At 43.8% G+C, this 25,322-nt stretch overlaps 1 protein-coding gene and 1 non-coding gene across 2 annotated transcripts; one reads left to right on the top strand and one right to left on the bottom strand.

Annotated features, from left to right (window-relative positions):
• Nucleotides 1–1,199: 1,199 nt before the first annotated feature.
• On the bottom strand, nt 1,200–16,038 carry LOC143296984 (COP9 signalosome complex subunit 2). Its single transcript, XM_076609078.1, has 13 exons — nt 15,964–16,038; nt 12,872–12,985; nt 12,341–12,421; nt 12,051–12,176; nt 11,245–11,412; nt 10,600–10,704; nt 10,091–10,160; nt 9,398–9,497; nt 8,746–8,877; nt 7,368–7,465; nt 5,737–5,819; nt 4,683–4,741; nt 1,200–3,477 (listed from the first exon to the last, which is right to left on the bottom strand). Exons 1-13 carry the CDS (start codon nt 16,009–16,011, stop codon nt 3,333–3,335), a joined length of 1,329 nt encoding a protein of 442 aa, XP_076465193.1. The 5' UTR covers nt 16,012–16,038; the 3' UTR covers nt 1,200–3,332.
• A 1,007-nt stretch (nt 16,039–17,045) lies between these two features.
• LOC143297545 (5.8S ribosomal RNA) lies at nt 17,046–17,199 on the top strand. Its single transcript, XR_013057291.1, has one exon. It is a non-coding gene; the product is annotated as a 5.8S ribosomal RNA (ribosomal RNA).
• Nucleotides 17,200–25,322: the final 8,123 nt, after the last annotated feature.

Genomic DNA, 25,322 nt, shown 5'->3' with positions numbered 1-25,322 from the left:
AAACTCTTTCCGAACGAAGGAATGCTCATGCATTCCTACACAAAACGTATTCCGTTTCAGATGAAGGAATGGAATAGCATTCTCCGAAAGTAAAATTCCATCATGCGCTGTACACGTGATTTTGTGATTAGCCAAGCAGAGTGCGCGATTCTGGGTCACTCCACAATCGAACAGTATTACTGGTTAGTCTGGGATGTGTGGCCTGTCTCGCACACACGCTGACAAAGTCACTGACCCGTCTGCTCACGTGCCAGCCTGTTAGCAAAGTGGCTTCTTCTCAGAATGTTGTGAAGTGAAGAAGGCAGTGACGGCAATGTTTTAGGGTTGCCGAAGTACTTGAAATGCTACAAACTGAAGGGTCGGACATTGAAGAGGTGGATGATGACGAAGAAGAAAGCGAATTTAATGCAGAAAGCGAGCATGGGTATGGTGATTCGGGGTGAAAAATTGGCAGTATTTTCTACATATGGCAAAACTGTAAAAATAAGATGAGAAATTTGATTTTTTTATATGTAATAGCTCAACACGTAATAAACCAGTTCTGAAAGTTTCATTTTCTTACACAGTATTTTGTATTTTTTGTAATTTTTTTCCAAACCCTTACAAATGGGCCGTCTGTGGGGAAAAGCAAGGGAGAAAACTTATCGTCCTGAGTGAGTTAACAATGGTTTTGACAGCGCACTTAGCTGTTGTGGGAATGGTCCACAGAAACTGCAGTACTGCTGCACTGATGGGGTACAAAGTATTAACAAATGTACTACTTCTGGACAGATACTGCTTGTCGTGGCTTGTTAAAACTATACAGAGACCATAATTTGTTTCTCAACCTTAGATCTTGAGAGGTGAACTGGCAGGTTATTTGGATGTAATGACAATACTAAAGTCCCATGTGCAACATAAACATGGCATGGTTTCATTAAAAGAACCCATGGTGTGCTTTCTCTTTACGAGATATTAAGTTATCTTAACAAAGGTTGTTACTGACAAAATTCTGAAGAAAAACACTATGATAAAGAAACAAGCATGCGTGCAGACAGGTAAGGAGAGAAACAAGTTGGGCTGCACTGTGGAGACTCCAGTTTAAACAGCATGAATTTGAAACAGCAACCTTCCAGACATAAAATAAAATAAACCTTCAAATATAACTGTTTTCAAAAGGAGGAGTTTGTATTATACTCCATGTTTGGTGATACATATACTCACTATATCAAACTGATGCAAACTAGGCCTATCGGTTTGCTCTGCTTGGCCAAATTTCGCGTGGCTAAAAGTGAAAAGACGACCCGTCTTGCCCAGTCCGCTCTTAACCAGGTTTATCAGACATTCACTCAAATTAAAAATGACAAGTCCTTTCCTTTTTTTTTTTTTTTTTTAATTTATCAAAGAAAAGAAATGAACTTCTTTTCATCAAGCATCACAAAGGAACCATTAATCCTTCCACAACGTCACTTTCATACCATTTCTCACAGCAGCGCCTGCAAGAAAACGGTTAGACTCGCAACACAATAATCGGAGCATGGAAACCTTTCACACATAATGCATTCATCATGGGAACACACTGTTTTGTTTTTTGTCCTTTTCAGATTTATGATCATCTAACAAAACAAAAATCAAACAAAACCAATGCCTACGCCACTGTCTTCTTCATTCACATTCCATGCAACTATGTAATGGACGAGCCACTGACGATCTCCCTTCTTCCACCACTCCACCTCTTCCGACCACTCCACCGTTATTAACACACTCCTGTTGACAGTTTGTGACCTGCATAATAGCAAAGCTATCAGCCATTTCACTTTCTTCATCACTGGCTGCTGCTGCTGCTGCTGCTGAGTTCACGGACTGAACTCTTGTTCACTTGTGTATGACTTTTAAAAAATTTTTTTTTTTTTTACACTGCCTGGGAGGCAGCCATACTGTTTTTGAGGGTGTGCATGCTGGGTATCTTTGTGATTCCACAATGCAGCAAATGCCAACATGAATTTCAAAGACGCCAACATGCATCTGATATTTTTGATGTTCTGCATGTGTATAGCAATGAAGGGGATAAAGGCACTAGCAGGTCCCCCCACCTATGTTGACCTGGGAGATCGGTAAAACCGATTTAAACCCTTTATCCACCAGATGCTGACAAGAGAACTGTACCCAGGACCCTCAAAGTCCAAAGCTAAGTCACTTAGCTACTGTGCCCATTGAATCACTGGGAGCACCCAGCAAATGGTGCATTCACTAAGCAAGTTATTGTCTTTCTTTTGTTGTATTTTGTCTTCAACATTCTGAGTAACTGTAACACATGTTATGTGACATGGATCTGGTAAACATTCACTCATTAACAGTCAAGTAAGTCCTGAATTCCTCTGGATTTATGAGTCATCTGTTCAACATCAGTTAATCCAAAAGTAAATGGCTATCCAACTGAAAATACATGCGACTCAAACATTAAAGCCAGAAATCCTGGTTGAAACATCTCTTCTACAAACGCGTGCCTTGAATGGGTTTGAACTTTTCTTTGTATTAAAAAAAGACACTGAAGAATAAAGTACAGACTCAACAAGATCAACATACATGTATATGCAAAGAAACAATGCACTGCAAGGAACCTTTCGCTACAAAAGCAGCACTGGAAGAGGATTTCCTCTGCACTGCTGTCACTTTGACCTAGCCCACTGCACACTGCGTGAGATTTATCTTGAAACCGGTGCCCACTCAAAAGTAATAGCCATATGCGCACACACACACGCATGACCTCTTCTCTGAAACTGTCTCCAATCCATTATTTTCAAAACAAATATCTGACTTTGATTAACTGGAGGACAGGGGGTGGGTGGTGGCACTCTTGCTCTCCTCTGGTTGCTCAGGGTCATTCTCCCCTCCATTTATTCCCTCAGGTACATGTCAAAGAAAATTATACTGGAAAAGGGGGAGGTAAACCTATAAACCCCATAGAGTTAAAAACAAAAAAAGCAACTGTGGGCCACACCACATCTCAGAAGAGTCCACACGGCCTCTACAGGTGCCCGGCGGGGACGATGAGCATGAGCAGTGTGTCAAGCTGGCACAGAGGCCTCTGTATATTCCACGGAACAGCAAGGCTCAGCAAAGCACGGTGCGCAACACGAGATTTCCAAAGCTTCCAGTCTTATGTGTGTGTAGGTCAAAGAGTTTTCTGACGCTTCAAATCTGGCAAAAAAAATCATTAAGTCCTGCTGGTACACATATACACAATGGAAACCAGTCTGTTGTCTCGCATCACACACACACACGCGCACACACGCACGCACACATGTATGCTCACACGCATGCATGGGTCTCATTCATCCCAGGAGGCGGTGCTATGCCATTTTGTTGAGGACAGCACCGTGAAGCTGAGCTAACTGCTGCGACCACTTCTCCAAGGCTCCGTAGCGTGCCGTGCCGCTTGCTTCTCGACTCAACTCCAACACCTGGTTCACCTGGTCTATCCTCCCCTTGATCGTACTGTCAACACACATCACACGCACAGTAATGTCAGGCGACCTGCATTCCATAGAAGGCATAAACATAATGACAAAGGAAATTTTTTTCCAGAAACCACTTTTAATCGTACATGCTTACCATGACCAACTGGTGCAGACTGTGGCAGGGATCTGATTCCTGCTGGGAATCAATTAAGTACATCAACTATCCACTGAAAAAAACAGCCTGACAGACCATGAATGGGATTCTTGCAGTCAGGACAGTAAGGAAGAATGGGAGAACATCACTGACAGTACATGTGAAAGAGAGGGCAACAGGCAAAAATGTTTTCTTCTTCCGAGTTGGTGGACTGGAACTCTCATATTCACTCATTCCCATACATGTGTAGGCCTATACTTGTACACATTTTTATCTCTGCTGTTTTGGCAGCCACTCTATGTATTCAGGGATGAACACACAGGATGCACTGTGTTTCCACAAACCACGAAACACTGATGTGGACCATACGAGCTTTGATCCCAGAACCTGACCTTGTGCAAGCACAAGGGGGCCAGGACACAATCACGTCTGCACTTATGCTGATCTGATTGGAAAAAAAATCTCCAACCTCAACCTCACACGCCAGCAGAGAGAAGTGCAACACTGACCACTTTGCCATCTGTATCATGCCTGAAGTCTTCTTCTTCTGCGTTCGTGGACTGCAACTCCCACGTTCACTCGTATATACACGAGTGGGCTTTTACGTGTATGACCGTTTTTACCCCGCCATGTAGGCAGCCATACTCCGCTTTCAGGGGTGTGCATGCTGGGTATGTACTTGTTTCCATAACCCACTGAACGCTGACATGGATTACAGGATCTTTAACGTGCGTATTTGATCTTTTGCTTGCGTGTACACACAAAGGGGGTTCAGGCACTAGCAGGACTGCACACATGTTGACCTGGGAGATCGGAAAAATCTCCACCCTTTACCCACCAGGCGCCGTCACCGAGATTCGAACCCGGGACCCTCAGATTGAAAGTCCAACGCTTTAACCATTCGGCTATTGCGCCCGTCATGCCTGAAGTCATTTCTGACCTTTTGTCTTCTCTAATATCACATCAGCTAGCAGTAAACATTTTTTTTTTTTAATGGAAAAAGGGAGAGAGCAGGAAAGAGAAAAATAGTGAAAGATGAAGGGAGAGAGCAGTTTATATATATATAAAGTGAGCTGAAAGGTTCTTACTTGTCCAGGATGCAGGAAACAAGCAGGTTCTCAACTTCTTGTGGATCTATATTGAGCTCCTGAAACAGGTTAAGGCAGCAACACACATCAGATCACTGTCACAACAGAGACCAGTTTTTCTGCACAAGGGGTGTGGATGGTGTGTGTGCATTTGTGTGTGTGTGTGTGTGTGTGTGTGTGTGTGTGTGTGAAAGAAAAAAAAGTTAAAACCAACTGTCCCATCTTCAGTACATTCTCCAAAACAGCTGCTAAAAGACCAAACAGCAAAGGTCATAGGCAAGTCAAACAACATTCATTTATTACCCAATATGATAAATGTTCACGACTAGTGTGTCCACAGAGGCACACGCCACTAAAAGGAATTATGAAAGCTTGCAGTGCTGTGAGGTAAGTGAAATGAACAAGGATTTCCTCAATGCAGATGATGTTGATACAGAGATCCATCCATGCTTTAGACAGCGCAACAGAGCTGTAACAGATCCTGTCATAGCACATCCTGCCAGCACCTGCTCAAGATTTGAACTGTAATGGACAAAATACTGTAATGGACAACACTTCAGTGCAAGTAGCATGTAGTATGCGCTGAATTTAACTTCCAACTGGCTGATGGCCTTCAGGTCAAGCTGTACAAGAAGGTCAAGTCTTGGCTCAGACAGCCCAAGTCTTCCCTTATGTATCCACAGTATGTTGTATGTTACTTTCTGGACGATAGACGGCTGGGGCTGAAAAGTCTTACAGCAATGTTCAAGTTTCATATAAAACCAAAGCAATCCAACAATGATGTTCCAAGTTCCATGTAAAACAAAAGCAATCCTTCAGTGACATACAAATTCCACATGAAACCAAAGCAATCCTACAATAATGTTCAAGTTTCATGTAAAATCAAAGCCTTCCTATCACCAGTCCATGGAATGCACCAACCTGACTGATGACTGCTCATTTGCAGCAGCTTTAGTTTTTCAAGCTTTAGTTTTTCACACTCAAATCATCATTCCCAGAACTTGTTTACTCCACAAAACAACAAACATCAGACCTAGGCACCCAAGGCACTTACCCTGGAGATAAACGGAATATGAATCCTTGTGTAAGGTTTAATCAGCTTGATCAGAACTTGCGTTCTGATGTTGCGCAGCAGATCTGAAAACATCAAACCATTTTGTGTGTCAGTTCATTCTGTTTGTTTTTTTTCGGTCCTGAGACAGACACTTTAGAGAGAAACATTCAAGCTGAGACTTTGGAAGGTGAGGTACTGTGTGTGTGTGTGCATGCATGTGTGTCCATGTACACGTGTGTGTGTGTGTGTATGCAAGTGTATGTGTGTGTACACTACTTTAGTGTGTACACTACTTTTTTGTCTTCTTAATTTTTAAAAAATCTTTTCATTTAAAATATTGATTATTCATTTCTTCTTTCTTTAAAACTTCAAATATATATATATATATATATATATATATATAAAGGTATGTTAGTGCAAGTGTATGTGTGTGGGTGGGAGTGTAGGTGAGAGAGAGAGAGAGAGACTGTGTGTGCATGTGTGTGCGTGTGTGTACATGTGTATGAGAGAGATGGTGAGAGCTTGTGCATATGGGTGTGAACACTTCACATCTTTGGAGCAGGGGAATGAAATCAAAATATGACCATACAAGTGCACTTGGTAGGAGAATGAGGTTGGGGAATCTGAATGGGTGTCTGTGTGCATGCATGGATGTATGTACGGGGTGGGTGGGGGACACATGTCTGTGAGTATGTGTGTGTGTGTTGAAACATTTTCTGAGATATTGATATTATTGAAATTTAAAAAAAATTGATTTGTTAAATATGTTGTTCTTTTTAAATTCTTATCATTGGGGTTTTTTTTCAACTTTGATTTTCTTTGTGTTGCTCTGTTAATATTAATTCAAATGGTTGCTAAAGTGTCAGTACAACAAAAAGTTAATCTGACAATAAATGGTTTAAGTCAGTCAGTCATGTGTGTGCCTGTGAGCATATATCTACTAATACATCTGTACATACATCTACACATTTGCACATCACACTTTGAATGAAAACAGCATACAGACTGGTCTGCGGCCAAAACTAACAAATACACTTGCTTCTTGGCAGTCATCTAATCATACCATCAAAATAATTCTCCTTGACTGAACAGACTCAAAACAGACTCAGGCCAGAAATTCAGACAAACAAGCTGCTAAAAAAGCCTGTCCAGGCTATGCTCAATTTTAGAGTACTTCTTCTGTAGTGAAAATCCACCTGGTACAGGTACTGTGTGATACAGTAAACCATGCATGTCTGGGCAGTCATTTTTTCATCTACATCAAGTGTTATTACCACCTGCCATCCATCTGTCTGATCTATGTCTTTGTGGTCTTTTTTTTTTTAATTAATTTTTTTTTTTTTTTTAAACATGCATCTGTAGATATGTAGTCATGCATGTTTGTCGGTATGTTTGTAGGCTTGTTCATATGTTTTCAGGCATGCATGTATATCATATATTAGGAACGAGTGCACACGCTAAAATATCTTGGTACTTTTCTAACATGAACATTAAAAAAAATTGTTTTTTTAATATTCTTTTTAAGAGGATAAAAGAAGCGCTATCATAAGATGCTAAACTTCAGAAACAAGTGAAAACAACTTTAATGAAAAAAAAAAATCAAGAGCTGCATATTTCTACCAATAACTTACCTTCAATGTGTTCTCGTATAAAGGGGTCTTCCATGATATTTCGCCGGTTTGTTTTTAAAATCTTCTCAAACTCATTGATGTCATTGTTTTGGTATGCACTGAAACAACACATATACAATGAGCGTTTATTTCAAGTGCAAACACATGCTTTTGTGTAGCATTAAAGAAACTCACTTCACACTCAAAGGAAAATTTAATAAAAGCAAGAGCACACACAGCACAGACAGAAGAGAAAACACATTCACAGTTCCGTATACATGTGGACTGTTCACCTGTATATACGTATTTGTATATATGTATTTCTATATATATATATATATTTGTATTTCTTTTTATCACAACAGATTTCTCTGTGTGAAATTCGGGCTGCTCTCCGCAGGGAAAGCACGTCGCTACATTACAGCGCCACCCATTTTTTTTTATAGTTTTTCCCATGTGCAGTTTTACTTGTTTTTCCTTTCGAAGTGGATTTTTCTACAGAATTTTGCCAGGAACAACCCTTTCAGGTTCTTTTACGTGCGCTAAGTGCATGCTGCACACAGGACCTCGGTTTACCAAATGACTAGCGTCCAGACCACCACTCAAGGTCCAGTGGAGGGGAAGAAAATATTGGCGGCTGAGCCGTGATTCGAAAGAGCTCGCTCAGATTCTCTCACTTCCTAGGCGGATGCGTTAGCTCTAGGCCATCACTCCACTATAAAAACAACCTTTGTGATATCTTTCTCTCACTCTCTCTCTCTCTATATATAAATTTTCATTTTGTTTGATATTACTTATATTGTCACTTACCCCTTCATAAGGGGCCTAGGCCTATGAATGAATAAATAATCTGAATCTGAATCTCTCTATATAAATAGGCACAACAACTGAGCAGTTGACAACTGGACTTTCAGTCAAAGGGTCCTAGGTTCAAAACCAGGTCACAGCACCTGATGGATTAAGGGTGAAAGATTTTTTCAATCTCCAAGGTCAACAGGTGTGGAGACCTGCTGGTTCCTGAACCCCCTCCATATGTATACACTTGCAGAAGATCAAGCATACACGTTACAGATCCTGTAATCAATGTCAACTTTCACTGGGCTATGGAGACGAGGACATACTGACCATGCACACCCCTGAAAACGAAGTATGGATTCCTATATGGTGAGGTAAAACGGTCATGTGCACAACAGCCCACTCATACATAAAAGCGAACATGGGGCCCGCAGCCCACAAACGCAGAAAAGGAAGAAGATTCACTGTGAACGGTCATGGCTTATAGGCCTGTGAGGTTTCACTTTTCTTTTCAGGTTTAGTTTTTGTAAATTTCACAGCGCACACCACTCCTCAACAACACCAAGACAGCAGCGCACACTGTGCCTGCTTCAAACCTGCTCACCTGACCAAGTTGGTCATGGCAAGAATCTCTGGGTCGTTCTTGTAGGGTTTGGTTTCCTGCGAGTCAAAGGGGTTGATGCCCGATTTCATCAGCATGTTGGCTAGGACTAAGTACTTGAGGCAGGTGGTTCTCCTGTAACACAGAGCACAGGAAATCAGATGGTCAGCTTACAGAAGGAATGAGATCATCTGCAGGCACTCTGGAGTGAGCACTGTGACACAGAGATGAAGGGTGAGTGATGTGACATTGAGACGTTAACAGGATTTGACGAGTCCGTGGTGGACAGATGAAAAGAAAACATGACAAGGATAAAAACAGAAGCAGAATGTCTAAGGATTGTAACAGGCTACCTGTGTGTGTGTGTGTGTGTGTGTGTGTGTGTGTGTGTGTGTGTGCATGTGCATTTGTGTGTGTGCACATGCATTTGTGTGTGTGTGGTGTGAGTGCGTGCACGTGTGTGGATGAATGCATGAACTTGCTCCACATACATTATGCACTTGGTCAACCATATACTTTACAAGTTAAACACAGATGATGCACTGTCTTCATAAATCACTAATTTTCCTCAGAAAAAAAGGCCAATGCTGGCATGCACATCAAAATGTCCCAGCAACCAAATAGATGATAAAAGCATTTCTCAATGTTGCAGTACCTCTGACTCCCAGATTCATCGTAGTTTTTGAAGGCCTCAAAGAAGTCAGTGTGTGCTTTTTCATACTCCAGTTCACGTAGATGCATCTTCCCACCGCACTCTGAAAAAGAACAGATTGTCATGAGCGATATATAACAGTGAAAGTATGCTAGTTCCTTGAATTTAATCATTAAGAATGTGAAAATAAATAAACAAAATGCTTTTGGATGACTAAACAAGTGGTCAATTGATCAAAAATTCAAAATCCTGCGATGTTGTACATGTGTACATATATGCAATGTTTGTATGCAAATTTGTATGACTGCGTATGTGCGCATCTGTATGTGCATCTTTTTTCTTCCCCTCAATCCAGCACATTCAAGTTACAAACAGAATGATCAGCTTCACACTTGATGTCTGGAGCCTTGTTACCAAACTGAAAATTATCCATATCAAATACATAGCCATGTTTGTCTGCTGCACCACTGACAAAAGAGACTGGCAAAAAGTTCAGTTTTCATCACCATTTTTTGTTTGTTTTGGGGATGCATAAAGCTCTTTGTTGAAGAGTTCTGGCTATGGGGTTTATCAAAATTCGAAGATACTTCCTGACCCTGGAGTGTAAATCCCAAGGCTTTCACAGACTTCCTGAACTCTTTACAAACCCTGCTTGCCAGAGCTGAGAGTTCCACTTGTGTTACTGTATTCCCTTACCTCTGATGACGCCCATGATCAGTGGATGTGGAATGGCAGACTTGATGTGTAGAGACTGTTCATACAAGGCCTGCAACCCACCAATGTCATTGTATAAGCAAACAAACTGGACAAAACATTAATGGACGTAAGGATCCAATATCGCCACTTTCTCTTGTTCCTCTTTTCACACACACACACACACAGATGTAAATCCAATACAAAAGCAAACTGCCTACGTAAATCAAGGCGATCATATTATCAGTAGCTATTTCTTCTGACACAAAGTCCTGCAAAAATAAGGGCAAATAAACACTTTTCCCCCTTAAAGTTTCATAAAAACTTCTGTGAAATCACATTTAAATAATAATAATGAATAACATAAGTATTCAGTTTCATCCAACTTTGTTTCCTGGGTAACAGTCGCAAACAGCCAATGAAACACAAGCACACCAGAAATAAAATCTGATGACCGCATGTCGCAAACAATCAAACATTTGGCTACTGTGGGCAGTTAGTCAAGCTGTTACCTTCAGCTTCTTGTTGTTTTTCTGTTCTGTATACATCTGGATCTCCAGAGCATAGATCTCCAACAGCTGAGTTCCCTTCTTCAGGTCGTCCTCTCCGTCATCCGTCTGAACAAGAAATACAGCCAGGCAAAAATCAGTTCACATACTATGTACAGCTTTGTTTTCTCCCTCTCTCTACTCTTTAGCGTACAGCAAATGATTTAATGCATTTAGTATTCCTTCATACAGAAATATATACAATCAACACATTACTTTTATATTCATATCCCCCCATAAACAAAAATACTTAAGAGTGATAGAAACTCGAAGAATAAAGCATATGAAAGGTAATGAAACTTAAATGGCCAAAGCTTTACCATTGATTTTAGTCTTCTCAAGGTAATACACAAGAATATTTAAATTCCCTTCTATCCATTTATCATCCTCTGCCATCACACGTGCGCGCGCACACACACGAGAGAGAAAGAGAGAGAAAGCAAGAGAGACAGAGAGAGAAAGCAAGAGAGAAGAAATACAGAGACAAAGAAAGCAGCAGAGCAAAACAAAACACTTAGAGTTCGCAAGGGGGAATGGGGGGGTGGGGAAGCACATTTACCCCCCCCCCCCCCCTCCTCAGCCTGAAGAGAGAAACAAAAGGCCTGGTACCTGACAGGACTGGTGCAGCTGTTTGAGGATCTTCTGCAGCCGGTTGTAGTCACCGCGGTCAAAGTACAGCTTGCCCAGCTTGGTGTTGGTCTTGAACCACAGGCGTTCGTTCTTCGCCTCCTTCAGTGCCTCCAGGGTGGTCTCGTAGAAGTCTTGTAGTAACGCCATCTGGAAATCCAACCACTTCATAACTCTCTGTCAATGTTCATCCATGGACTGATGACCTATTCCAACATTCTGTCTGTTCTTCTTGTTGACAAGACATTTCAGAGAAAGGTGTGACTGACAGAATGTTAAGGACTACAGACCTTTCTGTCAATGTCAGTTGATGAACAGATCTGTTTGATGTTCTGTCTGTTCACCTTGATAACGGTTCAGAAAAGAGGTGTGACAGAGTTAACAGGAGAGGATTGTTCCTCCCATCATCATTCAATCCAGCTAAAAAATAGGAAAACTACCGACATCATGCAATAGCCCTCAGAGACAATGGGATCAAATCACCCAAAACTTTCTATGTTTCATGAGAAACTAAGCAGGATAACCAAAGACAGGTTAGATTAAAATTCATAGTTTTTGATATTCATATTCTACATGAAGACTTCCATTAGCAACAGTATGAAAAACAAAAGTTTGGCTTTTAATCTTTCCCATAAGAATACAACATATACATGAAACTGAAATAATCTAAAAAGCTCTTTTACCTGCTTAGTTACACCTGAAGCAAACAGTACCTCTTGCATGACAGATATACATGGAAGAACAATCCTGTCAATAAGGGCTATACTATTCCCACAAGCTGTCACTACCTGCTTGGATGTGGAGATGTAGTCGAGGATGGAATTGATGGACTTCTCGGAATAGTTGCGTGTCACAGCAGACTTGATGTAGGTCAGCAGTTGTTTGTAACGCTTCATCATTTCCTCATAGTTACCCTGAGAAAAGTAACACCAGTTCATGGTTACAGTGACCCAGACCTGTTACACAGAGCAGACAAATACTGCAGAGATCAAATGCGAAAGCACTTTCAACCAAACAAAAGATGAAAGAGTGAGACAGAAACATGTAAAAGGACAGAGAGGAAGAGAGGGGTATTTACCAGTTTGAAGTTTATCTTTATCATCTGTTTGAGAGCCTTGAATCCCCATTCTCCTTTTTCTTTCCCTTCCAGCTCCAGTACCTGAATGAAGAAACACACCACAGTTATATTATGAATACAAAATTCAGCATGACTGCAAATGGCAAAAATGTTATTGTCTTACAAACAACATTCAGGCAAAGCAATACATATTTTATTCCATACCAAACTGTATTAACAGTAATCACACACACACACACACGACACAACCACAACTTTTTGATTTTGTCTCTCTTCTGAAAACCATACCATGAACAGGCTAAACCTAAGCACACGTGCGCAGCATGCACACAAACAGCTCCCTTTCTCCACAAAGAATAGAATAGCACACCTGTGCTTGCTGAAACAATGTTTCCCACAACTAAACATTTCAGTCATTGTGTCACAATGGACAAGTGGACTGTAACAGAGTGTTCCAACATCATCCATCTGTGATCCATACACATCTTCAATGAGAACACACAGGAATTGATCCTTTCCACCTGAACCCACCTTCTGAAAACTTTCCAAAGCAGCTTTTGGGTCATCTTCTTTTAATGACTTTGAGTTGTAATACTGGTTCTCCAAGTCAACATCTGGTTCTGAGTTGCTCTCCTCGGAGTATTCCTGTGAAATAAGAATGAAACACACACAAGGATAGAAACATACAAGTGGCACATACAACTGATTAATACACAATACTGAATGACTAACTCATGACTCATGACAACTCCACTGCAACCATTGATTAAGTGAGAAAATTAATTAGAATGAACACACCATGCTGTAATTCTGCCCAGTACTATGCCACTCAGGACAAAAACAAAATCAGAACTGACACACCATGTTGTAATCCTATCCAAGGCTGAAAGTGGTTTTAGATAAAATATCTTTAAATTAGTTCAATAACAATAAATTAACAAATACGTTTGGTTAACCAAAACGGCTCTTCAAGAAGTGGAAGAAAACAGGGTATGAGGCTCACTGGAGCAAACAGCAGATGTGCAACCTTTTCAATCCTGATCTACTCTAATAATTTAAAGACAAGTTAAACAATTGCAATGCACACACACACACACACACACACACACACACACACTCGCACACGCACACACACGTGCGCACAAATGCATGTGAGTGTCCACATACACACCCACACACACACATAAGAATCAAGTTTACATTTCCAGTACAAAATCTGCCAATACAAAATATGACAATGACATTATCAGTATCACTATCACTATTAACAGTTTTATTTAATGCTATGTCACTATCACTAAACAGTTTTAATACTATATGAGTGACTGGCATGTTCCTTGTAGTTGTAGATTGATTTTTATTTGCTCTCTTCTTAGTATTTCACTTGAATAAACACAAAGTATATGGCTGTGATGAGGTGGTGTTTTTGTTTCATGGTTGTGGCTAATGTTATTGTTACTGAATTGTTACTGTTTCGGTTGTTAACTGTTTGTTTCTTCTTCCAATTATGTCCAGTTATAAAAAGGGAGGGTAAAAAAGAAAAAAAGATCACACATGAACAGATGCTCAAAAACAAGCGTAAAGCGTGTGCAATTTGTTGACATTTGCACATTACATATAATTTTTAATTTAATACTTAGGACTGTGAATTTGCACCTTCACAAACATTATCATTATGGGTCAGGGACGCACTGTGACAAAATTGGTTCTAAAGGCACTGGACTTCTGATCCAGTGTTCACCAGTAATATGGGTCCGAGGCTCTATTTTGACATGGTACTGTGTCCTTGGCTTGACAAAGGCACTCAAGTCTGGATTTCCTCAAACCCCCAAAATGCACAAATGTGTCACACAGTATCAAATAAAGATAATTCCAAACATGTAATAATCCACATTATCCAACCTAGTCATTTCTTTTACCGCATACCTGTTAAAAGGTGGGGTTTTTTTTTTTTAGGGCTTTTACCTTTCCCTGAGAACAACTGTCACAGTCTCATCTGCCTGAATAATTAAGAAACACCGAATAAAATTTTGCTATTAGTAAACCAGCAGTCCTAGACCAAATGATGCATCTGTCTCAGTGATAGTGGGTCAGTGATAATGAAAATGACATGCACATATTAATGTTATTTCTGGAGACAATGGGTATCATTTTGATTTGAGAGTAACCCAGGTATCGATAAACTTCATACATTATCAAAATTAAACAGAATGATACAAAAAAAATAATAATAAAATAGAATAAAATAAATAAATAAATAAATAAATAAATTCTTCAAAATTATAACTTTAACTCTGAAACTGGATTTTGAATACCATGTCTCAAGTTCATTAGGATGCATAATGAATCACACTGCAAACATCCACGTGTCTACTTGTCTGACTGTGTGTATAATTATAATATGTACACATGTAGAAATGTCAATCACATTACAATGAAAGAAATATTAGACAGCGTTTGTGCAAAGTACATGTGTTTGTGACTGTCCTTTACATTTTAATGACTCTCTATCCAATACGGCAATAGTCTAAAAGAATATGAAATTCATGATTATGTCATATGTGTATTACAAAGTTCTAATCAGTTAAACAGTCAATCTTGCTTTCTTGGCTTCAACAAAGTACTTATCCAGATCCAGATAAAAGTTGTGTGTTTCTCTGAATGAGTGTATTTCACTATTTGCGTATGCATGTACACATCTGTATGACATATGATTAAGAGACATGTATCATTGTATGACATGACACTGAAACAGATAAGACTGAATGAATGCATGTGCATGTGGGTTGGTCTGTGTGTGATCAAGTGTTGGAGGAAGGGAGAGCATTCACTTTTTAACAGGAAAGGAGGTCTCTCATGATTCAAAATTAAAGACAAAAGAAAGAGGAAGTAAGCACGCTTTTGAGTAATGAGTACAAAATCACCAGCATAATTTTCCTTATAAAAAAGAAAGTCAATTTTTTTTCTTAAATACTGTCATAGAATGCTGGTACTGACTGACAGTGATCATGACAGGAGCATCTTCTTTCAATCTTTGACCATGACAATGGACTTGACATAAAGAATGTAATTTTGCACATGTACAATAATAAATGCATTGTTAATGTTTGCATAAACAAATTCTTTTTTATCTGTGGGGTTTTGGTCATTCCAAAAATAAAACTGCTAATCTACGCACACAGCATAGGGGGGGGGGGGGGGGGGGGGGGAGAGAAACCATTCGATGTCTTTACAATTCACGAACAGGTAACTAAGTGATGAGGGAGACACTTTGTCAGTCCGAAAACCTCGTCAAGTCGTTTTATATAGTAAGCTTTGCAGCAAAAAAATATCTGTCTATTGCCAATAAGTCGACTGGATCGAATCATAATTCCATTCGACGAACATTTCATGGTGGTCGCCTTTCTCTAGTTCGTCAATATTATTCACCAATACTTCTGTCTAGTTTATGGTGAAGTACAACAGTTCTTAGTTAAATGGTTGGTTGAGAAGAACATTGTTTAACAACACTGCTGGTATGCGAAATTACCACAGATTAGCACATTTATTACATTCCCTACAAATAGAATGCAATATTGCATATGATTACGATGGTAACAAGACACAATACACTGAACACTAACCAAATCATACTCCTCGTCATCGTCAACCATGAACTCGTCGTCCGACATTTTGATGTTGTGAACCGCACATGCGCAGTGAATTCGTGAAATGCAATGATTCGCAAACAGTTCACTCTGCCATTTCCGCTTTACTCGGAACTTTCCGAACTACTCGACGGCCATACAAAATAAGAATATAGAAACAGCAGCATTTGAAGTCATTTGATCCGGCATAAAATAGCAATAACAACTATAACAACAACAAATAAAGCTGATAATAATTTTGATATGTTGTATAATACATAATAATCTAATATATAGTATATAATTATATATACATTAATGATGATGACGATGATGGAGTCTCCCGTCGGACCGACGGATGAGTAGGCACTGAGGCTTATCTGTCGGTGTGTGTCCTCATATGGCAGAAGAGGCCGATTCTGGATGCGCAGCACTTCCCACAGGTGTTGCAAGGGAAAACGTCTCCAGAAGTTAAGCCCTGCTTCCCGTTCGCTCACGCTTCTCCTTAATGACCAGTTCAGTTTCAGTTTCAGTAGCTCCCGGCAAGGAGGCGTCACTGCGTTCGGACAAATCCATATACGCTACACCACATCTGCCAAGCAGATGCCCGACCAGCACCATAACCCAACGCGCTTAGTCAGGCCTTGAGAAAAGGGAAAAAAAAGAAAAGAAAAAAAAGAGATAAATACATAAAAAAAAAGAACTACTACTAATAATAATGATATGTATAAGGCGCAAAAACTTGATGAAGTCAACTATAAGCGTACAAAAAAATAAATAAATAAATAAAATAAAATAAATAAATAAATAAATAATATAATTTGTTTTAAAAAAAAAAATTATAATAAAAATAAAATAAAAAGGTTCAAAGAGCCCCCCCTCTGGCCTCGTCCGGGGCGCCCCCCTGGCTCTTTTCTCGTTACCTTCCCATCACAATGAATTTAACCGTACCCCTCAGGGAGGGTGATCGGCCCACCGCGCAGCAGCCACGGTACGCCCGCGAAAAGCCTCTTGCGGGACGGGGCCGCTGCAGGTGGTGGGCTAGCTGCCCCCCTGGAAACAAAACGAAACAAGAGAACAACTTTAGGCGGTGGATCACTCGGCTCGTGTGTCGATGAAGAACGCAGCCAGCTGCGTGAACTAATGTGAATTGCAGGACACATTGAACATCGACACTTTGAACGCATATTGCGACCAAGGGTCCGTCCTTTGGCCACGCCCGTCTGAGGGTCGGCGAAGTTCTACCCATCGCCGGAGGCTCTTTCCGGCGCCCTGAGCTCTCGAAGCGCACCTCTCGTCACCGCTGGAGGAGCTCTTTTTTCCGACCTCAGATTGGACGAGATTACCCGCTGAATTTAAGCATATCACTAAGTGGAGGAAAAGAAACTAACAAGGATTCCCTCAGTAACGGCGAGTGAAGGGGGATCAGCCCAGCACCGAATCCCCCAGCATCTCGCTGGCGGGAACTGTGGTGTATGGGATGCCAACTGTTGACTGCGCTGGTGACCGAAGTCCTCCTCCTTAATGGCCAGCGTTCTCTTGTTTCAGTTCAAGTGACGTCTTTATGTCACTTAGAGCACAGCATCCTCCAGCGAGAGCGGTCAAGGGCATCAGTTTCCCAGAAAGCGATGTCTATGTCACAGGCTTTGACTGAGGTTTGTCTTCAAGGTGTCCTTGAAGCGCTTGCTGGGTCTTCCAAGTTCGCGGTGGCCTTCCTTCAGCTGGCCATACAACACCATCTTCGGGATCCTGCTCAGTGTCTGTCATGCGGACAACTTGTCCTGTCCAGCGTAGCTGGCACTGGATCAACAGGCTTTCGATGCTTGGCAGGCGGCTCCTCTCTAGGATCTGGTGGTTGGAGACCCTGTCTTGCCACTTTATGCCGAGGATCTTTCGTAGGCATCTCTGGTGAAACTGCTCAAGTTGTCACATGTGACGGCGATACGTCGTCCATATTTCACAGCAGTACAACAACTGAGGTGATCAGCACAACAGCTCTGTAGGTTTTGATTTTGGTGCTGAGCCTGATGCCTTTGTTGTTCCACAGCTTGTTGTTGAGTCTGCCAAAGGCGGAGCTGGCCTTGGCGATGCGCAGCGTCACTTCTGCATCAAGGGCTCCGTTGCTTCATAGGGTGCTGCCCAGGTAGCAAAACTTGTCGACTGACTTGATCTCTGTGTCATCGATCTTGATTGCAGGTGGGTGGCAGGCACTGGCGTTCTGTGAGCTAGGTGGTTGATACATGGACTCGGTCTTGCTGAGGCTGATGGTGAGTCCAAAGCGCCTGCAGGAGGTTGAGAACCTGTCCATAATGAACTGCATGTCCTCATGGATGTGTGCAGCAAGCGCGCAGTCATCAGCGAAGAGGAACTCTCTCAACATTGCCCCAAACACCCTGGACCTAGTGTGGAGTCGCCGCAAGTTGAAATTTTTTTCGTCTGTGCGAAACTGAATGTAGATGCCCCGGTCACAGTCTTGGAAGGCGTCAATCAGCATGGCAGAGAAGAGAATGGAAAACAGTGTGGGTGCCAGGACGCAGCCCTGCTTCACTCCATTTACCACAGGGAACGGATCTGACATGTCAGTATTTTCCTGTACTCTCGCCTGCATGCCATCATGGAATGACGCAATCAGCTGGATTAGGATCTCTGGGCAGCCGAACTTTAGGAGGATCTTCCACAGACCACGGCGGTTCACCGTGTCGAAGGCCTTAGTCAGGTCTACAAAGACCACGTGGAGCTCCTTGTTCTGCTCACGGCACTTCTCTTGCATCTGGCGTACGGCAAACACCATGTCACATGTTCCCCTGCCTGAGCGGAAGCCGCACTGTGCTTCAGGGATGACAGTGTTGGAGACATGGTCAACCAGTCTGTTCAGTATGATGCGGTCGAAGAACTTGCCGGCGATGCAGCACGTCTTTGGTGATGGGGAGGCGGTGGATGTTCAGCTTCCTAGGGGGTTTCTGCCTGGCTGGCTGCAGCTTGCGTGCAAGTCTGATGTTTATGCGTGCAAGGCGATGGTCCGATCAACAGACTGCTCCTCTCATGCAGCGTGTATTGGAAACATCACCTCTGTCCCTCTGCCTGACAATCACATAGTCCAGCATGTGCCACTGCTTGAAGCGGGGGTGCATCCATATGTTCTTGTACTTGTCCGCTTGTTGGAAGAGGGTGTTGGTGATGGTCAGTCTATGCTGCGCGCAGAGCGAGAGCAAAAGCAGTCCGTTGGAGTTGCACTTGCCAGTGCCGTGCTGTCCTAGGACTTTTGGCCACGAGGAGAAGTCCACGCCGACGCGGGCATTGAAATCCCCAAGGATAATTAGCCTGTCCTTTCTGTCTACCGCTGAAATGGTTCGGCTGAGCTCCTCGTAGAAGGCTACTTTCATGTCATCAGGGTTGGTCATCGTCAGGACATAGCAGCTGATAACTCTGGCGAAGCGATCCTAGGACAGCTTCAGACGCAGGGTCATCAGCCTATCGTTTATCCTACGTGGAAGGCTGTCAAGCTGTCGTGCAAGTTTGGTTTGTATGGCAAAACCCACGCATGAGGTTTTTGGGGTGCCTTCTGGCTTCCCAATGCAGTAGAAGGTGTAGCTCCCTCCAACTTCCTCCAGCTGGGTTTCACCGGCAAACCTGGTTTCGCTCAGGGCTGCTATGTCCACCTGGTAGCGATCTAGCATTCAAGCAATGAGCGCTGTGCGCCTTTCTGGTCTGTCGTCTCTGTCCCAAAGGGTGCGAACATTCCAGGCACCCAGAGTCAGGGCATGACTCCTGGTTCTTTTCTTCTGTTGTTTTCGACCGCTAGTGTTGGATGTCCAAGTAGGTGCGGTTTCCTACTAGGTACTAGGTGAGGCAGGCTTTGTTTAGGGATCCTTTTATCTCCCCTTCCCCGTGTGGGTCTGTCTAATTCTTCATCAAGATCAAAATCTCCGTTCAGTCTTTAGGATATCGTCTTATCATGCACGGAATATGATATATCTAATAAACAGTGGGTTAAAAAGACACGCACACATCAGCAAATAAACATAAATCTATCTACATCACTCCCTCACCAGTCTCTAGGTGTGTGTGTCCTACCTGTCCTACTCTCACTCCCACTATCTCCCCCCCTTGTCCTACTCGCACTCCCACCATCTCCCCCCTGTCCTACTCTCCCTCCCACCATCTCCCCACTGTCCTACTCTCCCTCCCATCATCTCCCCCATGTCCTACTCTCCCTCCCACCATCTCCCAACTGTCCTACTCTCCCTCCCATCATCTCCCCCATGTCCTACTCTCCCTCCCACCATCTCCCCCCTGTCCTACTCTCCCTCCCATCATCTCCCCCACGTCCTACTCTCCCTCCCACCATCTCCCCACTGTCTTACTCTCCCTCCCATCATCTCCCCCACGTCCTACTCTCCCTCCCACCATCTCCCCACTGTCCTACTCTCCCTCCCATCATCTCCCCCTTGTCCTACTCTCCCTCCCATCATCTCCCCCCTGTCCTACTCTCCCTCCCACCATCTCCCCACTGTCCTACTCTCCCTCCCATCATCTCCCCCATGTCCTACTCTCCCTCCCACCATCTCCCCACTGTCCTACTCTCCCTCCCATCATCTCCCCACTGTCCTACTCTCCCTCCCACCATCTCCCCACTGTCCTACTCTCCCTCCCATCATCTCCCCACTGTCCTACTCTCCCTCCCACCATCTCCCCACTGTCCTACTCTCCCTCCCATCATCTCCCCCTTGTCCTACTCTCACTCCCATCATCTCCGCCCTGTCCTACTCTCCCTCCCACCATCTCCCCACTGTCCTACTCTCCCTCCCATCATCTCCCCCATGTCCTACTCTCCCTCCCCTCATCTCCCCAGTCCTACTCTCCCACCTCCATCTCATCCCATCTCTCTTTCACGCCCATCCTACTCACCTCACCCCATATCCCCCACCCCGTCCTACTCACCAACCCACCCCCTGTCCAACTCTCCCATCAAACAATCTCCCACCTATCCTACTCTCCCATGTCCCCCACCCTACTCCCCCTCCACCTCAACGCTGTCCTGCCCTCCCTTCCCCCATCTCACCCCTGTCCTACTCTCCTATCCCCCATCTCACTCTTGTCCTACTCTCCCACCCCCTATCTTCCCCCTGTCCTACTCTCCCTCATGCCCATCTACCCCCGTCCTACTCTCCCTCATGCCCATCTACCCCCGTCCTACTCTCCCATCCCCCCATTTCCCAGCCCAGTCCTACTCTCCTGCCTACTCCCCCTCCCGCATCCTACTATCCCCTTCTTACACGCTTCTACTCCCCTTACCCTCAGTCTGGCGACCCCCTCCACTGCTCGACCTCCTACCCCATGCAGTAACCCTGTATTTGATATAATCACCTGCAGACTCTTCACAACAGAAAGAAAGAAAAAAGACCACATATTTTCCTCCAAAGAATGGAGTAGAATGATTGGGTGTGAGCCCCCACCCACCCACCTTGTCATACTGTCCCTGCCCCCATTTCCCCCACCTACTCATCCTCCCCTAGTCTCTCACGCCCATCCCCTGTTCTACTCTCCCTCCTCCCCGTTCTACTCATCCACCTTCCATCTCCCCCTGTCCTACTCTCTTGTCATCACCCCCCACCCCCACCCCCCGCACCCTCCCGTCCTACTCTCCCTTTCCCCTACCACCCTACCTGTCCTAGTCTCCCCCCCCCCCCACACCTCAACCACTACCTGTTGCCTGTCCTACTCCCCCTGTTTCCCCCTCTCCTACTCTCTGATCACCCCCCTCCCCCCTATCCTACTCTCCCTTCCCCCTACCACCCCACCTGGCCTAGTCTCCCATTCCCCCCATCTCTCTCCAGTCCTGCTCCCCTTATTCCCCCTCTCCTACTCTCCCATCCATCCATTTCTCCCCCCTGTCTTATTCTCCATTTTCCCCATCTCCCACCTGTCCTACCTCCCCTGTCCCACTCTCCCTTTCCCTATCTTACCATCTGTCCTAATCTCCCTTACCCAGTCTCCCACCTGTCCTACTCTCCCTTTCCCTATCTTTCCACCTGTCCTATTCTCCCTTACCCCTCCTACATTTTCCTCCAAAGAACGGAGGTGTAGAATTATTGTGATCCCCTCCTGTCCATCTCCCTTCCTATCCCTCCAGCCCCATGCAGTAACCCTGCATTTGATATAATCACCTGCAGACTCTTCTCAACAGAAAGAAAGAAAAAGTCGACATATTTTTCTCCAAGGAAGGTAGTAGAATTATTGGTTGTGAACACACACCCTCCCCCCTATCTTACTCTCACCCTTTGCCTATGACCCTCCAGTCCTTTTCACCCTTGCCCAATCCCCCACCCCAATGTTCCACTGGGTCCTACTCCCCCACTTCTACCCTCCCTCACCTGCTTTACATCTTCCATCTGACCTTGCTGACAGTTATCACAGGAAAAAAAAATTAAAAAAGGGAAGAAAGACCACACATTTTCCTCCGAAGAACAGAGATCGCCTTAATTCAAAGCTAGTTTTTGCAAGCATTTTCCCACTACAATGCCACCCTACCAAACTAAAATACCCATAATGTCCTGATGTATCCACTTTAGCAAATTTTAGCGTATTTCATATTTCAATTTTTTTCATTTCCCGAGTTTTTACTGCTTTACCAATGATACTAAAGCCCTATATTCATTTCATACAATGTTCTTGCATAATTTGATAGGGCATGATTACCCTATTTTCTTGGTTTTTCACCCTTTTACAAAAGCAAATCTTACATAGTTATCTTACAAACACAAGACTTTCCATGACAAAAAGATACGGTGTGATACATCACTAAAGTTACTCAGCTGCTCTCAGCGTGTATACTCATTAGCAAACAATGCTTTACCATCGTGTCAAGCTGCATGTGAAGCGGAGAAATCAAAGGATTATGGCGTTTGTGTAAAAAAGCCAATGGGTTTAGTTGGAAATTACTGCCCTTTGATTAACAGAGGAACGTCCACCCACACTACCCTTTGTGCCAATATTCAACAATCAACTGAGTTATATCCGTCCCTCACCACCCCACCTTCTTCCTGTCTTTTTCATCATCAAGATCAAAATATAATCTGCTCTGTCTTTAAAAAGACGTACACACATAAATAAACAAATATAATATCCATCTCCATGCCTCCCTCACCCCTCTCTTGGTGTGTGTGTGTGTGTGTGTGTGTGTGTGTGTGCCGAGAGAGAGGGAGGAATGGAGAGAGATATCTATTTATTTGTTGCACGCGCGCGCGCGCGCGCGCGCGTGTATGTGTGTGTGTGTGTGTGTGTTGAAGTCACTTATTATTCAATCCAGTGCATGACAGGATTTTATCCTTAAGACTGAACACCTTACACTTTGATCATGATGAAGAATTTAGACAGAGACAGGAGGGTGGTGTGGAGAGGATTACTCGGTCAGTTGTCGAATATTGGCAGTAAGGGGAGTGAAGGTGGATGTTCCCTCTGTTAGGCACAGGGCAGTAACTTCCGACCAAATCATTAGTTGTTTTGGGGTTTTTTGTCCATAACAACACAATCCTTTGATTTGTCTGCTTCACATGCAGTTGAACACAATGCAAAAGCATTGTTTGCTAATCAGTATACACACTGGGAGCAATTGAGTAACTTTACAGATGCATCACACCTTATCTTTTTGTCATGTAATATGTCATATAATTTTATAAATAAGGTAATTATGCAAGATTTCTTCTTCTTCTTCTTAATATATATATATATATATATATATATATATATATTAAAGGGGCGAAAATCCACAAAATATGGTAATCATTCCAAATAAAATTTTGCAAGAACATTATATGAATTAAACATAGTGTTTTAGTGTCATTAATGAAGCAGTAAAGGTGGGGAAGTTAAAAGAAATCCAAGAAGGAAATACGCTAAAATTTGCTTTAGGTGGACACACCAGGACATTATAAGTATTTTAGTTTGGTTGGGTGGCATTACAGCAGGAAAATGTTGGTCAAATTTAGTTCTGAGTTAGGGCGATCTCTGTGGGGATCACATCCTATAATTCTACTCCGTTCTTTGGAGGAAAATGTGTGGTCTTTCATCTTTGTTTTTTGTTGTTGTTGTTCATTTATGTCTGTGGGTGAATAGGTCAGATGGAAGGTAAACCAGGGGAGGGAGAGGATAGGGAAGATAGAGGGGAGGGGTGGGGACCATGGGATAAGGGAGTGGAAAAGGGGGAAGGGTGGTGGGGGGAATTAGGGGGTGAGTAGGACATGGGTGGGTGATACAGGGTCAGGAAGAGGTGGGGACATGGGGAAAAGGGTTGGGGTGAGTGGAAAGTAGGGGAGGGGGGATGGAGGAGGGACAGTAGGAGGGGAGGGTGGGAAAGAATCACACCCAATACCTCCACTCTCCTATTCTTGGTAGGAAAATGTGAGTTCTTTATTTTTTCTCTTTTTGTGAAGCGTCTGCAGGTGATTAGGGTTCCTGCAGGGGGTAAGAGGTAGGACAGTGGAGGTGGAAGTCAGATTGGGGGTAATGGGAGTAGGAGGGTGTGCGAGGGGGATAGTAGGATGGGGGAGGGGGAAGATTGGGGGGAGAGTAGCGCTGGGCGGGAATGGGGGGGATGGGAGAGTAAGACAGGTTGGTATGAGCGGTACTACATGGGGGTATGGGGTGGGGGAGTAGGACGGGGGACATGGGGGGAGGGAGAGTAGGACAGGGGGAGATGGGGGACAGGGAGGGAGGGGAGATGGGGGGAGAGTGGGCAAGAGGGGAGATGAGGGGAAGGGAGACGGGGACAGAGAGGAGGGGGGAGAGTGGTAGAGGGGGGAGGGAGAGTGGGAAGATGGGGGAGATGGGAGATGGGTTGAGGGAGAGTAGGACAGGGGGGAAGATGGGGGAGATGGGTTGAGGGAGAGTAGGACAGGAGGAGATGGGGCAATTGGAGAGTAGGACAGGGGCGGAGGTGGGATGGGAGACTAAGATAGATGGGGTGATAGGAGAAAGGGAGAGTAGGACAGGGGTGGGGGCGGGGGGTGGGGGGGGGGCAGAGACTAGGATGTGTGGAGTTAGAGTAAGACAAGGGGGAGATGGAAGATGGATGAGTAGAACAGGGGGGGGCGGAGGTGGAAGGGAGAGTAGGACAGGGGATGGGCATGAGAGACTGGGGGAGGATGAGTAGGTGGGAGAAATGTGGGGGAGGGACAGTATGACAAGGGGAGGATGGGGGGGGGGGGGGATATGTGCTCTTTTGTCTTTCTTTTGTGTAAAGCATCTGCAGGTGAGTAGGTCAAATAGAGGGTTACTGCAGGGGGTAGGAGGTCCAGCAGTGGAGGGGGTAGCCAGACGGAGGGTAACGGGAGTAGGAGCATGTAAGAGGGGGATAG

The sequence above is a fragment of the Babylonia areolata genome, chromosome 22, assembly GCF_041734735.1.
Source record: "Babylonia areolata isolate BAREFJ2019XMU chromosome 22, ASM4173473v1, whole genome shotgun sequence".
NCBI classification, from domain to species: Eukaryota; Metazoa; Mollusca; class Gastropoda; order Neogastropoda; family Buccinidae; genus Babylonia; species Babylonia areolata.
The sequence above is the reverse complement of the archived record's forward strand: the minus strand, read 5'-3'. Positions and strand labels throughout refer to the sequence as shown.

Excerpts from the sequence above, each read along its gene's own strand:
- LOC143296984 (XM_076609078.1), bottom strand. The coding sequence starts at position 16,011 with ATGTCGGACGACGAGTTCATGGTTGACGATGACGAGGAGTATGATTTG. Across the intron at positions 11,413-12,050 it reads ACATCTCCACATCCAAGCAG|ATGGCGTTACTACAAGACTT; the intron begins GTAGTGACAGCT and ends TTGGATTTCCAG. Across the intron at positions 10,161-10,599 it reads AAAACAACAAGAAGCTGAAG|GCCTTGTATGAACAGTCTCT; the intron begins GTAACAGCTTGA and ends GGTGGGTTGCAG.